The 17,358-nt window shown below is 39.0% G+C and overlaps 1 protein-coding gene across 3 annotated transcripts in view; it reads right to left on the reverse strand.

Moving 5' to 3' along the window:
- Positions 1-1,091: 1,091 nt before the first annotated feature.
- LOC126489373 (uncharacterized) overlaps positions 1,092-17,358 on the reverse strand; it is a 19,598-nt gene continuing 3,331 nt past the window's right edge. Inside the window, exons 3-11 of one of the 3 annotated variants that reach the window (XM_050123604.1) lie at positions 17,258-17,331; positions 12,014-12,101; positions 8,580-8,760; positions 6,028-6,428; positions 4,717-4,866; positions 4,185-4,322; positions 4,004-4,092; positions 2,097-2,277; positions 1,092-1,664 (exon numbers count right to left, since the gene is read on the reverse strand). In XM_050123604.1, the coding sequence (XP_049979561.1) occupies positions 1,557-1,664; positions 2,097-2,277; positions 4,004-4,092; positions 4,185-4,322; positions 4,717-4,866; positions 6,028-6,428; positions 8,580-8,760; positions 12,014-12,101; positions 17,258-17,331 (1,410 nt within the window). In that variant the 3' untranslated portion in view covers positions 1,092-1,556. Of the gene's footprint in view, positions 1,665-2,096; positions 2,278-4,003; positions 4,093-4,184; positions 4,323-4,716; positions 4,867-5,991; positions 6,429-8,579; positions 8,761-12,013; positions 12,102-17,257; positions 17,332-17,358 lie in introns of all 3 variants that reach the window. The other 2 variants (XM_050123603.1, XM_050123605.1) reach the window with 2 other exon arrangements.

The raw sequence follows: 17,358 nt of genomic DNA on the forward strand, positions 1-17,358 counted from the left end.
AACTGTGTTCAGCCATTCCAGACCTCCTCAAGGAGGTTGACATCAAGAACAGCCACACACTAAACAGTGATGTTAAGCAATCAACCTCACAGGTGGTCTCCAGGCTCTACGGCTTCCCATGTCTCTCTGTAAACCTTGCTCAATCTTAGTCCTTCTTTCAGGAGTCCTGAGCTCTGTGGAGAAAGTTTTTTGTTTACCAACATTTTATTCTCCAGCTGAAGACCAAAGAACTACAATGACTTTACAAATGCTAAGCTTTATCTATAATTGTGAGAACTGAGAATGCTGTCTAGAAAGTTGCTGAGTAAATTCCAAAGTCACACTGACACCAGGGTCATTGAGTAGCTATCAAAAGTCCATCCTCCTGCTGTCCTCAGGACCAGAATTACCTCTGGAAGACGCCATCTCCAAATTCATCACATTGGAGGATGTGGCTTCTGATGAACTTAGAGAGTACATAAGCATTCCTTTTATAACACTGGTATAAATCATGTCGCCTAAGGAATGCCACAGCATTCTTGGTTGTCCTTTGCTTTCATACAATAACAGTTCATTGCCTTCCAAAAGACATGGGATGATTTCTGACAGACCTACCCATGCCCCGGCCCCACCCACTTCCACCACTGTGAAGCCAGTGGGGGATATGGTCTCCTTGGTGCTAGAACAATCAGCAAAATCACCTTTTGGGCTGCAGGGCTGGGGAGATGGGCTCTGGTGCACACTGCCTAGCCAGTCTAATCTAATTGCAGGCTTCAGCTTCAATGGTAGACCCTGTCTTAAAAAGTAATGTGGAGACAACACACACACACACACAAAGGAAGACCAAACACAAAAGGCTGTGGACAGAAGAGAGGAACCTATTTTCATAGCCACACAGGAGGGTAGCAGCCACTGACGCCTGTAAGTTTGGCAAATGGGCTGATATGCTAGGAACAGGCACTATGAGATATTTAGGTCTAGAACTTCAGGCAATAGGCATGGGTTCACCAAGCCAGTAACATTCATAGGATCTCAAAATCAACCACACAGACACAGACTTAGAGTAAAGCACAGTGTTTATAAAAGAAAGATGTACCTTATTTTGTGCAGATATTAATTTCTCACAATTGGATACCCATTTAACATACCCAATGTAACAGGTTTGTAGGGCTACAGAAGAGAGGTGGAAATAAATCAAGATTAAGGCCCCAGAATCCAGAGTAAGGGCATGATGGAATAGTTTTTTCTATATCGCAGTCTGTAGTAGTATTTTTTATCATTATTTTGGAAAGAAAAGTCCCCTGAAATTTTGCTCATAAAGTCTGCTTGCCACATGAAATAGTGTGGGGCAAGCAGGGACCAATGAATACTTGTTATCACATCTGAAGTTGGATGTGCCAGTTTGCTTCTGCAGCATCATTCCTAGCAAAGTGATTGTGCTTTAAAATAACTACAAACTCAATTTGTGAGTAGAGAATAATAATTAACCCACCCTCCCCCCTAAATGGACTCTGTCCACTTTGTGTGTCCCTTTCCCACCCAGACCATGGTGGTCTGTCTTCTGCTTCATCTTCCCCTCATGGATGAGGATGGATGTCCTCTTCAGGATGTAAATAGTGGGGATTTTCTTGGCCAGGAGGCATAAAGTGTGGTCTGTCCTCTCTTCTGTAGTCAGAAGTGGAAAGCTAAAAGTAAATAGGAGGAGGGTGGAAATGTTAAATATTTTGGTAGCATTCTGTGACCCATTTTGTGGTGATAGGACTATCCCTTTATTTCAAGCTAGCGAGCAGTTGACAAATGTCTCTGCAGTAGGGGCTTACAGGGTGCTAGCAGGAGACAGAGACCTGAGAAAGGCATGAGGAATGTCCCATTCTTTCTTCTGGCTGCCTCTGGAAGAAGAGGCCCAGAGTCCCTCCTGATCCAAAAGGAGGAAGCTAGAGGATATCTCTAGCATGTTTATTCTCTTGGCCGTGAAGAAAAGGGTTATTGTCCTTTACTAAATGATGATGTTCTGCAGTGTGGCCCATGGCATTATTCCTTAGCTGCATGAAATTTTCTGAGGTCCCCAGGCCACGGATGTTTGAATCAAGACTTTCAAATGATTGGGGATCACTTACATGTGACCTTGGTGATGGGTACTGTGTCCTTGCAGATGGATGATGTGTTCCTGTCAATGGCTGATTTGTCACTGCCAAAGGTTGTGCTCCTGGTTGATATGGCACTGGTGTTGTTTGATATGACCTTGTTGATGGGCCATGGAGGACTGGAGAGTTATGATTGACATGATCATCCCAGAATCTATAAGAGAAGAAATTTGGAGCAGTGACATAAATCAAAGAATGATGGCTCATGGGAAATTCTCCTGGTCTTCATTAGGGGTTTGGTGCACATTTGTTTTCAGTATAAGAACTTGCCAAAATGTGGCTCAGAATGACCTTGAACTTCTGCCCCACTGCCTGCAGAGCTGGGATGACAGCATTGTGTCATCACACCTAGTTTCTGCTATTCATTCCCTACCTCTTTCTGGAGGCTTTGTAGGCTTGCTGGTCTGAAACCTGCAATGTAGATCAGGATGTCCTCAAACTCACAGACATCTGGCTGCTTCTACTTTCTGAATTCTGGTATTTAAAATTGTGTGCCACCATGTATGGATATCTCTATTTTTTCATTTTTAAATGCTATTTTACTTTTTTAGATTTATTTATTTTGTTTTATGTGTGAAGGTGTTGCCTGTATACATCTAAGTGCACCACATGCAACCTCGTGCCCTCAGAGGGCAGAAGAGGGTTTTTGGGTTTCCTGGAACTGCAGTCATGGTTGTGAACCACTATGTGGGTGCTGAGAACTGAACCCTGGTCCAACTGTTCGTCACCGCTGAGCCACCTCCCTGCTTCTGCAGCTCTTAGCTGGAGCTCCTGAGGTGACATTTCTGTAACTTCCTTTTAACAGCTGTTCATAAAAGTTCTATATGTCTAATCTGTAGATGTGGGCTACTTGACCATTGTTGAACACATACAGTTAGATATGACCCTACATGATCAAACATGTTTTAAATTATTTAAATGAATTAAAATGGCATTTATTATTAAAAAGAGAACTTTCCAAGGTAAAATAAACATAGATGCTGAGCTAAATTACAGCCAATTCACTTGTTTCACCTGGTTTCTTTGGTCCTACATAAATAGTTTCACCATGATTCCTCTCTCTGTGGCCTTGTATATGCTATTCCCTCTGGCTAAATGTGACCATCCCAGGGAGCTGGGGACTCATTAATACCTGAAAGGCACATTTCCTGACATCAAGTCTTGGCTCTTTCCACAATCAAAAGCTTGGGCAATTCAGAGAATGATATAAATGGCAAAACCTCATCAAAGACCCAGAATCTGTACTCTAATCCTTCTTAAGGTAGGCTCTGATGGAGAGAAGCTTCACAAAACATAACATTTTCCCACTTCACATGTCAGTCACCACATATAAAGGCAGATGGAAATTCACATAGCTTTTAGAGACTCTGCTTCAGTAAGACAACATTCATTTAAAAGCACTTATTGGACCTTAATTACATGCTAGGAAGAACCGATTCTTTCTTGTGTTTGAAGTGAGAGACATTATTATTGGGCTAGAATGTGTCCATGCCTTCATGCTATAAGATCCATGGTCAGCCTTGATGTTGCCTGTTCACAGTATGTAACAAACATCTTACATCTACTTCCATGGTTTTCATGGTCAATGCCTTCATTCCAGAGAAGTTGAAGAAGGGGCATGGAATTCAGAAGTTACTCAGCTGTGGACACAAAAGACATCTCTACAAACACCCTGTGCTGAGAGTCTGAACTTAAGCAATGAAGTCAAATGATTTGAAAGTTTTGCTGTGAAATCACTGGCTTTTCGGCTCTCTTATCTAGTCCTTCTGTGTGGAAGACCCTCCATTTCATTAACAGATACTGAGATAGGCACTATATAGGCAGGAACACGGGAAATAGCAGTGGACTCTACCCTTTTCCAAAGTCCACCTGTTTCTTACCTATGGGTCTCATTTCGTGGACACTCAGAGTTTCCATTTCCAAAGAAATTAAAGGGATGCGCTCCCATGTCACTAATAATAGTCACCACCTGCACAAAACCAACAGAGTTATTGTAAAAAGATACAGGTATGCCATACATACATCCCTTGTTGACATCTTAGGCTCTGGCTGCTCCTGTACCTGCTCTTGTGCATGATAAACCTGATTTTCTTGTCCTTGCCCCATTTGTTCCTGTGCCCTTGGTCGTTCAAGTGGCAAGTTATGAAGCATCTCAATATGTTGGACCAACTCATATTCGCATTGTTCTCGTGCCCTTTCCTGCGGGTATCGATGCATCAAAAATAAACATAAAAATATTTGATGACTAAAAAAAGCACCCTCAGAAATGAACAATATTCAAATGAATCCCCAAATAATGGAAGTCTAGTCTTTGTGCACACTGGGCTATAGAGACTACTGTGTGGTTTGGCAGCACACTAGTCACAGACATGCCACTGTATTACAGACCTCTGAGAACCCAGTAAACCTGCACAAGCATATATATGTCATTGAGCCTGTATTCAGGTCTACTTAGTGCAGATATTTTTCATTCTCTGAGGGCAACTCAACTGCAGCCTATGGGGTAGGCTGAGCCAAGCAAACCAAGCCAAACAAACATCTTATGCAAATGAAATCACCTTTCAGTTACAAAAGTAAAAGATACTTGACATACCTCTTCTTCAACTTCTCTGTAAGAAGGAGGTTCATCATTGAAGATTCTACATATATTCAAATCATAGATCTGTGTCCTCATTCGTGGGCCACAGAACTCGGCAAACATTTCCCTCAATATTGGACGCTGGAAGTTAAGTGCTCCTCTTGGCTGTATTTATAAGGACACAAAATTACAAATGTCTTGCTTCTTGTTCATGCCTTTCCTTAGTGCACAAGACACAGTGAAGATGGAGAAAGATTGTTCATCCGAGCCCATAGGAAACCCCAAATTTATAGAAGGCACACTGGACCCTGCTAAGACCTCACTGGGCTCTCCCCAGCTCCTGTACACAGCCTGATTGCAAAACCATTACTGATTATTTTAGGAATTTAAGACCATATCTACACTGAGAGATTAATTGTGTGTTAATCCAAAAAAGAAAAAAAGAAAAAGAAAAACCCAAGACATTTTAGCATAAGTACATCTTCCTAAAGGACAAATGTATTCACATATATTTCATAAATAGTTCAAAAAATTTATGGTATTCCAGAAATCTGTGCAAAGCAAGAAGGGAGAAACATCAAGGCTCATGAACTTGCTGTTGTCACACTCCTGGAGTTAAATTGAAACACCTGTCTTTTTTCATTCTATGAAGATGTTTTTTGAGCATTAACAAATGGAGTATCTGGTTTTAGGGTCAGGAATAAATACACACAATTCCACATAACTGATATAAAGCTCATTTCATATAAAGTTCATTCTATATATTTAAGAATCCTATCTAATATTAAAAATGGTTATCCAAATCAATGTTTTTATCCATAGTCTCAAGGATAGAAAAAATACAGAGTATAAGAGGAGAAACCTAGCTTTGGTGGTGCATGCTGAGGAAAAGGATGGGATTGAGCTGTCAAGAAATCTGTCTTCTTGTGAGATGGTTAACATCACTTCACAAGTGATGAAAAGCAGGACCCTAGGAAATGCTGCATCTTCAGAGCAGCTCAGCATTCCCCTTTCTTCAAATTTTCTAGGGAACAGAAAACATACTTCTATATTTTACAGGATGAAAGCAACACGGATGTTGTATATCTTAGAGGACATCCAACCTCCCTGTTCCGAAAGGTTCTCATCTCTATCTGAAAAGCCAGTACATCACAAACTGTAATATGTTTTTGAAAATACACATCATGTTTTCTGTAGCGTAAACCTGAGCAATCAGAGTTAATTTAAGCTCAAAGATGTTAAAGTCCCCAACAGGAAGAAAAATGAATTTTGAAAGACTTTCAGATGTACCTCAGCTACTGCATAAGATGGCAATTCTGTGCATACCATGGGTTCCACCACTGCCTCTGGGCGCACGGGCTGTGCTACTGGGCTTAGACTCTGTGTGGATGTCTCAGCTGTCTTTTGATGTCCTTGTTCTTGGTCCACGACACGTTCTTGAATCTTTGGGTCTTTTTGGACTTCAGTATCTTCCCCTATTGCACAGGAGTCATCATCCGAAGAAGTATCAGAAACTTCATCAATAGCATGCTCTTTGGGTTTGGAGCCTGTTGCCTCTTCCAAAGGTTTCTTCCCATTCTCATCACTGCATTCTCCATGCTCTGGGGAGGTTTGTTCTTCCTGGCCGTCGCTCAGAAAAAGAAATTCTGGGCCAACATCAAATTCCATGTCTACTGGGTCTAGCCCCTTTTTTGCCTCTATTATAGAATCCTGCTCAGATGTGGAGGCTGAGGAAGGAAATACAGAGGGGAGTGTGAAGATAATGGTAAAATGTGCCAGCTTTGTGCATATGTAACAGGACAGTATGGCTTATTAGTAATATTTCATGGCAACATTCTTTGGGCTCGATTTCAGATATTTGGTATCCTTTAAATAATAAAGCTGAAATAAGTTATAGGCCACTCTGTTAGATGTTGCAATACATCTTTGCTTTAATACCTGAGTAAAGCAATGTGGAAGACAATAATGAAGAATTATGATATCATTTTAAAAATCTACTTGACATACTTCCTATACAACCTGGCAGTCTCACAGTTAGGAGTTTACCAAAGCAAACTGAAAGTTCCACACAAAACTTCTGGGAAAATATTTGTAGAAACGTTATTCATAATTGTCAAATCCTTGAAAGCAACCCAGATGCCCTTCTGCTGATGGATAGATTAAAATCCTGTAGTACATTCATAAAGGGCAATAAGCGGAATGGATCATTGTTTCCTTTTGTGACATGCAAAGTTGTTAACTGTACATTTCTAAGTGTAAGAAGCCAGATGGAAAAGGCGTCACATTACAAACAGGCATAAAATCTAACGGTGTTTTGATTGTGTAACAAGTGGCTTTGGGGGATCATAATAAAAAGGCGAGAATTTCTCTCTTTAGTCCATTCATCTCTGTACTGTTCTTCCAACTCAAATTATTTTAGATTTTGTGACAGGGACTCATGGATCCCAGGATAACCTTGAACTCATTGTGTAGCCAAGAATGGCCTTAAATTTCTGGTACTTATGTCTATACTTCCTGAGTACTGCATTGAAACTTTTCTCTAAGTCCAAAATTATTTCTAAATGAAAAAAATACAAAATATAAACATACGTATCAGGCAGGGTGAGTCACCCAACACCTCACCACAATGATGTGGACCATTATGTTAGTTTCAGAGTCTAAAGTTTAATCAGAATGGAAAACTAAAGTTCCTTGGAAGTTTCAGTGTTCAGAATTTTTACTAAACTTTTTTACTATCAAACAATTCCAAATTATATTTGAACCTTAATAGTCTATTTGCAATTTTTGGTTCCAAATGAAAATCAAATAAATGTCAGTAAGTCATAACAAGGGACCCAGATGCTGCACAATTTCAATGTTTGTTGCTAGATATCTTGATGTGTTCTTTTGACTAGAAAGGACAGCTCTGAGAACTTATCAGAATTTGTCCACAGCTGCTTTAGTAGTAATGATTATAATTCAACAGAACAAACCTACAACATAAATCCAGATGAGTTGGTTAAGAGCAATCACTGCTCAAGTAAACATAAGAAACAATCACAGACACACACACACACACACACACACACACACACAACCAGAACACTATTGTGCTGTTTTCATAGGATAGTTTGAAATGGAGCTCTGAAACTTAGAGAAGTAGTGGAAGTTTTGTTACTAAAAACTACTCAAGCATTAAAACTACATCTGGAATTGAGAAAAAAATAACAAAATACAAGATTAACCACAATACATGAAAATTCCACAGTACAAATCTCTACAATAAGATCCACATGGTAAAAGGATACCTTCCCTTTTCTCCAGTTTTGCAGTTTTTCTATAATACTGTAGTTAGGACTTTGGTGAGGAGGGATTAACCCATTTCACCTCTACTCCCATTCAAATTTTCTGTCTGTAAATCTGTCATCTCAGACTCAGGTTTGCAGGGAACAGGATTGATGGGACTTCTAAGACAAGGTGAAATAAACATCCAGACTCTGTCTCAAAACACCAACAAAAACATGTTGCTACAGTAGAACATACAGATGGACACAAATAATGTTATTTCTTCAAATGATGTCCATCACAATGTTTACAATATTAAAATCAAAGCAAAGTGAATAATACTAACTCAACAGGATTGAGGCTGCAGACTTCTAACTGGGATTTTTAAAGCTTGTAGGAACCCTGATTGCTTGAATCTATGAGAAAATACTTACTTTATTGCTTAGAAATCATCATCTCAAAAAAAAAATTTAAAGAAAACAAGCAAAGCTGAACTTGATAGCTGTGATTTCACACCATTATAAACCAGACACTATCATTATTTTAAACCTTTAAACCACCTCAAAGGTCACTCCATTTATTTAGTTCACATCCAAAGAGCTGGTTGTACCTACTTGCCAATGATAATGCGATGGATTCAAAATCTCCAGATGAGCTTATGCTTGTGCTAATGCTTGTGCTCGTGCTTGTAGCTATACTGATAGTTGTGCATATACTTGATCGAGACGGTGTCCTGACCTGAGATAATTCAAATGGTATTTGCCGAGGGGCTGGTATAACATCTAAAATCTCAACCTGAATTTCCAAAAGAAGATAACACATTTCACTAAGCAGATAGACTAAGACACAAATAAATAGAAACACAGGGAGAACCCTAAACTTTAGATATAACTTTAAACATACTTCAAACAATTGAAAAGCCAACAAAATAATCCTCATGTATATTCTTAAAAATATTGCAATAAGGGGCTAATTTTCAAAGACAGTGAGGCAGTAGCCTATGGTTGATGTTCCCAGAGTTCCTGCACATGCCGAGGATGCTTCAAGCAAGTGAAAGCCAAGTGTGATAGGATTAATATTTTAGGCTGACTAAATGGGATAGTATCAGCAAGAGTCTTTTGTCTGTAGAAAGAAACCCATTGCTGTCAGTTTCCCTAAGACTGCTTGTATTTTAGTCAAATGCTTCTTTAAACCATTTATGGATACTTCTCTGGGGATCAAGCTAATTACTAAGAAACTAGCCTTAAAGACAAAGTTCTCTAAGATTAAAATACAATTTAATGGGACAGGAGAGATGCTCAGTTCTCGAGCACACTGACTGCTCTTCCAGAGGACCTGAGTTTGATTCCCACCAAACACATGGCAGTTCATGCCAATGTGGCAAATATGAGTTTTTGCTCTCTGTGGCATCCCAGCACTGCAAGAATGAGCAGAATATCCTGTGGTTCACTGCAAGGTTATATAAAGCAGCCTACCATCAACTAAAATTGAAAATTAAAAGAACTGTTTCTACAAATAATTTTTGTGTGTCTGTATATACACATGCATAATTTGAGTGCTTGTGCACATGTGAACATGCATTTGGAAGCTACACACAACAATAGTGTTGAGCATCTCACAGTGTTCAAGCTAGTCTTGCTGGACAAGATACCCCAGAGAACTGCCTGTCCTTGCCTCTTCTGCACTGGGATTATATGTACACAGTACTATGGCATTAGGTACACCATAATGAGGTGGGTTCTGGATAATTTCAAGCCTTTATCTTTGCAAGGAAGGCACTTTATGGACTAAGTTATCTCCTCAGACTCTGTTGATCACCATTTTGATGATCTTCACGAAGTAAAAAAAAAAAAATCCCAGACTTTGCCTGTTAAGTTAGGAATTTCCATATTTTATTCCTAATGAGTGGTATAGTTCTATAGTTCTATTTCTTTAACAATCTGATCTGATTTGAATAGCGCATGAACCACTCTTCATATGAAATGTGTTCACCAGTCAAGTCCTGTGCATCTATACCTAAACATTTAGTTTTGTTTCTTGGTGGTAGTTGGTTTGGTTGGGCAGGGTTTGCTTAAGACATAGATCTATGGCAATTTTTACTTTAGAAACTTGTTACTCGGATCATACGAAGCATTTCAACTTCAGGAAATAGGCACAACCTGACTATTCAAGTGTTCTGTGATGCGTACTACTTAATACAATATTAGAAATACGGCAATCTTTTCATTACTTAGAAAGATAATCTGTTGAGTTGATATTAGATGGCTATTCATCTTGATTGATGTCATTTTGTTTAAAGTTCGAGTTGAGTTTTGTCCCCACTCTGTCTTTCATTTTGTTATTTAGTCTTCTAATTTCATCTCTCTCACACTTTTCTGAACAAAATGCTAGGTTCAACGTAAGGCGAAAGTTTTGACTCTGTTGTGCTGGTGTAGAGTATGCTAGCTCGGTGCTTAACACTGGGCAACAACCCAAGTCTGGGAGCATTCTATTTACATATGAGCCCCTTCTTTTGAAAAGGCATTTATTTTTCATTTCACATGTATGAATGTATTGTTTTTGTGGTCTGTACACCATGTATGTATCTAGTACCCACAGAGATCAGAACAAGGCACCCTTCTGTGGTGAGTGCATAATATCACCTAGACTACATGCAAATGGAATAGCAGGAAAGGAAGAACAACTTCACTCGGTACCATTAAGAAATGCCTGTTCTTCTATACCTCTCCTAAAGTTTTATTATAATATTGTATTAGAGTTGAGTTTCAGATCACCAAACGGAAGGCCAGGTCTTAAATTTGATTTAATGTTTATCCTCAATGAATTCACTCCAGTAAACAATGAAGAATGAGTACTGAATGATAAAGATGAAATGCCTTAAGGAAAAGATAGGAACAAAGCTAATTAGAGATCTTGCACTGCCCACAATGGGATGTGTAATACTGTCTAAAGTTTCCTCCTAGAACCCAGTGTAGGAAAAAGATCCATAGACTCCCCTACTGTGTGTGTGTGTGTGTGTGTGTGTGTGTGACACTGGGTGTTATGATCTATAACACTGGGTGTTATGCTCTACCCTTATTCCTTTGAGCACAAACTTCCTGCAGAACCTAGGTCTAGGGCTGGCACTCAACAAGTTCTCTTGTCTCCATGCTCTATAGCAGTGGTTCTCATACTGTGGGACACAACCCCTTTGGCAAACCTCTACCACCAAAAATATTACATTATAGCTGGGCGGTGGTGGCGCACGCCTTTAATCCCAGCACCCGGGAGGCAGAGGCAGGTGGATCTCTGTGAGTTCAAGGCCAGCCTGGTCTACAAGAGCTAGCTCCAGGACAGGAACCAAAAGCTACGGAGAAACCCTGTCTCGAAAATCAAGAAAAACAATTACATTATGACTCATAACAGTAGCAAAATTACAGTTATGAAGTAGCAATGAAAATTTTATGATTGGAGATCACCACAACATGAGGAAATATATTAAAAGGTTGCAACGTTAGAAAGATCAAGAATCACTGCTCTATAGTATAAGGGTTATAAGTGTGAGCAGTCACTCCCAGAAATTTTATGTAGGTGCTGGGGATTTGAATCTGAGTCTTCATGCTCACACAGGAATCTCTTACCCACTGAGCATCTCCCCCATGCCGTGATAAACTTTTCTGAGACAAGGTCTCACTTTTTAGGCCAGGCCCTCCTGGAACTCACTCTATAACAGCCATACTCCCCCCTCGGTGCCCCCAAGTTCTAGCATTACAGGCATAGGCAAGATGCCCAACTTTCAAGCTTTCTTTAGGAAATACAAAATGAAACACTTTCAATGAAGTCTGGAAAGGAGTTTAGCTTGAGGTTTTATTTTAGGTTATCACAGGGACTATTCTAAGCATGGCCGACACTAACAGTAAGAAAAACAACATACTTTAGGACACTGTCATGCTCACAATACAGCTACTGAAATGAAAGTCTTTCTATGTTGGCAATACATATTAACTAAATAATAACATTACAGAGTCAAAGGCCTAGCGACCTACTCAATGGCTGACAATATACATACATCAGAGCTTGATTCAGGACTTTGTGCATTCAAATTTTCAGCCTGGTGCTTTCCTTGAATTTCCTTCCTCTTGCATTGTTTTTGAAGCCTTAATAAAGTCACAAAGAAATCACTATTAAAATGTGTTTTATGTACTGGCTTGGAAGCTTCCTCTCTGACTAGCTTTTATAGTACTGGAAGGGGGTATAGGCTGATGGAGGAAAAATGGGGATGTAACATGAACGGGGCCTGCTTGATGGGGTTTCTGGCCCGTCCAGTACCTTACAGCCGTTTAGCCCCAAAGAAAATCACACAGAGATCTCCATAAGTTATAAAACTGATTGGCCCATTAGCTCAAGCTACATATTAGCTCTTGTAGCTTATATTAACCCATTGTTCTTATCTATGCTAGCCACATAGTTCAGTACCTTTCTCAGCAGGGCAGCTCACATCTTGCTTCTTCGGAGTCTGGGCAGGAGTGGGAGGAATCCACTTCCTCCTTCCCAGAATTTTCCTGTTCTCATTGCATCATTTCTACCTCCTGTCTGGTTTTTTTCACCTATACTTCCTGCCTGGCCAATCAGCGTTTTATTTAAAACATGATCGACAGAATACAGACAATTCTCCCACACCATGGGGGGGGGGGAGTCATCAACAGTCCTAACAGCTGTGAACACTGTGATCAACAGTAATGACTGGCATGGCAAGATATACCCATGTTTGCAATAGTGGCATGAATGTTATGGGGACAACCAATCAATTTCTAAATGGATTGAAGGCCACACTTGCTGTAGGAAATCCTTCAGCCAGTAGCCTTTAAGTTACCAGCACACTTGGTGGTGGGCTTTTATACTATAAATGCCACTGTAAAGCTGGCCCACACACACTCTCTTCTGGCTGCTGGATTCAATTGCTATTTTTCATTCAAGCAGAGGACTGTGATCTGTGAGTCTGCTCCTCAATAAATAACCCTTTATTATGCTCAATTTTGAGCTAGTATTGGATTTCTTTTTAGCATCCATCTTCACACACTACAAGAGAAAAATACATGTCTATAAATGTGACCACAACTAGGGAGCTCACCAGGCCCAAGGGTGAATCTACTTGCCACTATTTTGTTAAATGGATAAAGTATAAAACCACCCTCTAAGTTCTTATCTTTATGCCCATGGCTTAGTATAGCTCTCAGAACTCATCAAAGAAGTTTAACATAGAAACTCACAGCTCATCAAAGTACAAAGCGTAAGTGTTACTGGAGTATTTATGTCTACATGGTACAACTATATGACCCCCTGCCACACAAAGCTTAAGGACTATTGCAGAAGGTATGGCAAGAAGTCTAAGAACCCGAAATCAAGGAGAAAACAGTGTCATCTTTACCATGACAGGATCATTGCACACATGAACTCATGGTGGTTGTATGGCCTTCATGAGACCTACATGAAATCAGGCCAGTCAACATCCCAGCATGGAGTGGGAAAGGACTCATAAGCCTTTATTCCTAACTTGGGGAGCTTTTGACAGTTGGTGGCTTCTGGGGAAGGAAGCATCCATTGGTAGGTTGATCAAGTTTTAGTGGATGGCCACAAATCCATGAGTATGTAGCCAGCACAAATCAGACTCAGTGGAATATATAAAACAAAAGAGGCCATGAAGTTGGAAGAGGGAGGGGTGGAATGTGAGGGAATGGATCTAGGAAGAGTTATGAAGAGAAGTTGGGGGTAAATATTATCTAAACACATTGTGTGAAATTCTCAAAAAATTAATAAGAATATATCAAAATCTATTTTATATTAATGGTAGCTAAGTATGGAGATGTCATAATGTAAACCCCACTACTTTGTATACCTAACTTTAAAATGTACTGTGTTTTAGGATGAGAGGTGTGATTCAGTGAAAGAACACTGGGCCAATATATGTATAAAATCCTGGTTAACCTTAATGTTGTAAAACACACAAACACAAAAGGCAGTGTTTTGTTTGATAGGCCAAAGAACAGAAAAATCCCATCACTTCAAAATATGAGAGGCTGAAACATATTAATAAATGACTTGAAACCGGGCGGTGGTGGCACATGCCTTTAATCCCAGCACTCAGGAGGCAGAGGCAGGCGGATCTCTGTGAGTTTGAAGTCAGCCTGGTCTACAAGAGCTAGTTCCAGGACAGGAACCAAAAGCTACGGAGAAACCCTGTCTCAAAAAATCCAAAAAAATTAAAAAAAAATGACTTGAAAAAACCAAAACAATAAAAATAAAAAACAAGATATCCAGCATAATCTAGCAATGGAAAATCAACCAAAGCATAAAAACCTCATACAGATATTCACACTTATATTTATATACCTTAACAAATCTTTGAAAAGAACTTAATAAAATTCAATATATTTTTATCAATATCATGGTAAAATTATTTGAAAACTAGACCCATTTTGATATGCTTATGTGTGTAAGGAATCTAAAACTCACCAAAAAGCCATTAGAATAGATAAAATCAGCAATATTGCATAATGCAAACTAACACACAAAATCAGCTGCATTTCTACAGACTAACAGAAAACAATCTGAAAAGGACTTTATCATCCCATTTAGAAATGTGTCAATAAACATAAAATTATTAGCAATAAGAAACCCTAACAGAAGATTCATACGGGGCTGGAAGACTTAATGCTGTTAAAATATCTGTTTTATTCAATTGAAACTATAGATTTAGTGGAATTAATATCTTATTGACATTTTTTACAGAAATTAAAAATAAATTCTATATTCACAAAGAACAAAAAAACAAGATATCCTAACAGACTATATGGTGAATGACTGCTGGGACATGCTGAATTCATTCTGAGGAGATAATATAGAAAAATGCAAGTTAATGAGTCATTGCATCGTTTGAATATATGATTTGAACATGAAATGCTCAATATTTACTCTTTCTCATTGTATTTCCATTGTGAAAGAATTTAAACAGAAACAAAGTCATGCATTATTTACAATACCTAAATACTTGAAGTATGATTAATAAAAACTCAGTGACAGAAATTAAGGTTCAACCTGAAGGTCAGAAAAGCAAAAGAGCCAGTCACTGGCTCTTACCTCTCCTTCAGTCTGAAATGGTGATCCTGCCTCCAGAAACCTCAGAATGAGACTGACACTGAGAACTGTCTCCTCCTGTTTTATATTCTTCTCTAGGGCTGGGATTAAGGGCATGCACCACTACTGCCTGGTTTCTATGGCAAGTTAGTGTGGCTACTGGGATTAAAGGTGTGTGTCGCCACTGTCTGGTCTGGAAGGCTGGCCGGCGTGGCTGTTTTACTTTCCTGATCTTCAGACAAGCTTTACTTATTGAAATACAAATGAAATGTCACTATGAATACCTAAAATTCCAAGACAACAAACATACACACACATATACGTATGTATGTACATATATACACACATATATGTTGATTTGGGGGGAGGAAGGATCTGAAGTATCTCAGACTAGCCTTAAACTCAGTATGTTACCAAAGATGACCTTAAAATTCTGATCTAGGGACTGGAGGGATGACTGAACAGTTAAGAACACTGGTTGTTTTTCCAGAGGACCTGGGTTCAATTCCCAGCACCCACATGGCAACCCACAATTGTCTGTAACTCCAGTTCCAGCATATATCACAACCCTTCTGGACTCCATGGGTATTGCATACATGTGGTACACAGACATACATGCAGGCAAAACACAGACACATAATTTTTAAAAATTGGTCTGCCTGCCACCAGCTCTTGAGTCTGCTATTACAGGCATGTACTATCAACTACTCTATGTTTATGCTAGGCAAGCACTCTATGACCTGAGCTACATTCCCAGCCCCAGGGAAAACATTTTTAGATCAAATTTGCATTTCATACAATTCAATTAAAGCTTTTAATTCAATGATTTCTGGCAGATTCAGATCATACAATGACTGGAATAATTTTAGTTCCCTTGAGGTTTTTTGATCCTTTTGCATTTATATATTTACTTATATGCTAGTGATTGAACTCAGGGCTTTGCAGTTGCTGGGCAAAGCACTAAGATAAATCTCCAACCCAAGAGAGTTTAGGAACATTTTGTATCTCAGAAAAAAATTATACTGCTCTAACAATCCTTCCTCTCTGTTCCCATCCGCACACAATACCTGGCCAGAGGCAACCACTAATCCACTTTCAGTCAGAAGAGGAATTCAAAAGTCTGTCTTGATGGGCTTTGGGAGCTTCAGGTTGTAAGTCCAACAGACAACTGTACTAGACCCAGACTCCTCCTTTCTCTCATTTTAAACCAACCATTGAAGACTGAAAACTTCATGTCATCCCCAACTTTTTCTCAATGCAGTGCCTTGGCTGCAGAATATTGTTATCCATCTGTTCCCAACTGTGATTTTTTTAAAGTAGTAAGTAGACTTTTCTTAAAAACTTAAGGCAACTTTTTTGCCTCCAAATTGTCTTGCAGACTGTACATGGTGGCACATGCCTTTAACCCCAGCAGTTGGGAGGCAGAAGCAGGAGAGTCTCTGTGAGTTCCAGGTCAGCTAGTCTACAGAGTGAGTTTCAGGACAGCCAGGATAACTCTGAGCTACTGCTTCTCCTTACTCTATATCCAAAATGCTATCATGTCTACTTTCAATATTCCTATTTTAAAAAAATATTTATTCATTTTGTGTATGTATGCATGTGTTCATTCATGTATATCATTTGTGTGACAGACTGAGGAAAACTTTCAAGAACTAGGCCTCTCTTTCTACCAAGTGGGTCCTAGGGGTTGGGCTCACATCCTCAGATGTATATTGTATGGTTTTTTTCTAGGACCATTATTGGATCACTCTAGAAAATAATGGAACAGACACTGGTTACTTGATTACTTACATATGTTAAAATACACAGATCTGGGAGCTTGAAGTGGTGGTGTATACAAATGCACATACAAATATAAGATAGATAGATAGATAGATAGATAGATAGATAGATAGATAGATAGATAGATAGATAGATAGATGATAGATGGATAGAGATAGGCAAGAAAAACTGCACTTTTCAAGAGAATTAAAATATTTTAAAAATTAAAAAGGCTATCATCTGTATTTTGTTTGAAAAATATAAATTATATTAAATGATAAGGTAGGTTAAACCAACAGATTGGTCATTTTAGATTCATTAAAATTCTTAGATGATCTTTCTATTGTTTTGGTTTTATTTAGTAAAAAAAAAAAGTAAGTTTCAGCTCTGCATTACTTACAGCCATGATACCTCTTACCTTTCGCACTGTGTATTATTGTCATCATCTGAATCAATGACTATAACAGGAGGTTGAATTGCAGCAGGTTGTTCCTGAAGAAAATTAAGCATATTGGTTTC

Source organism: Alexandromys fortis, unplaced genomic scaffold, assembly GCF_014885135.2.
Source record: "Alexandromys fortis isolate MF-2015 unplaced genomic scaffold, M_Fortis_MF-2015_v1.1 scaffold_206, whole genome shotgun sequence".
In the NCBI taxonomy this organism is placed as follows: Eukaryota; Metazoa; Chordata; class Mammalia; order Rodentia; family Cricetidae; genus Alexandromys; species Alexandromys fortis.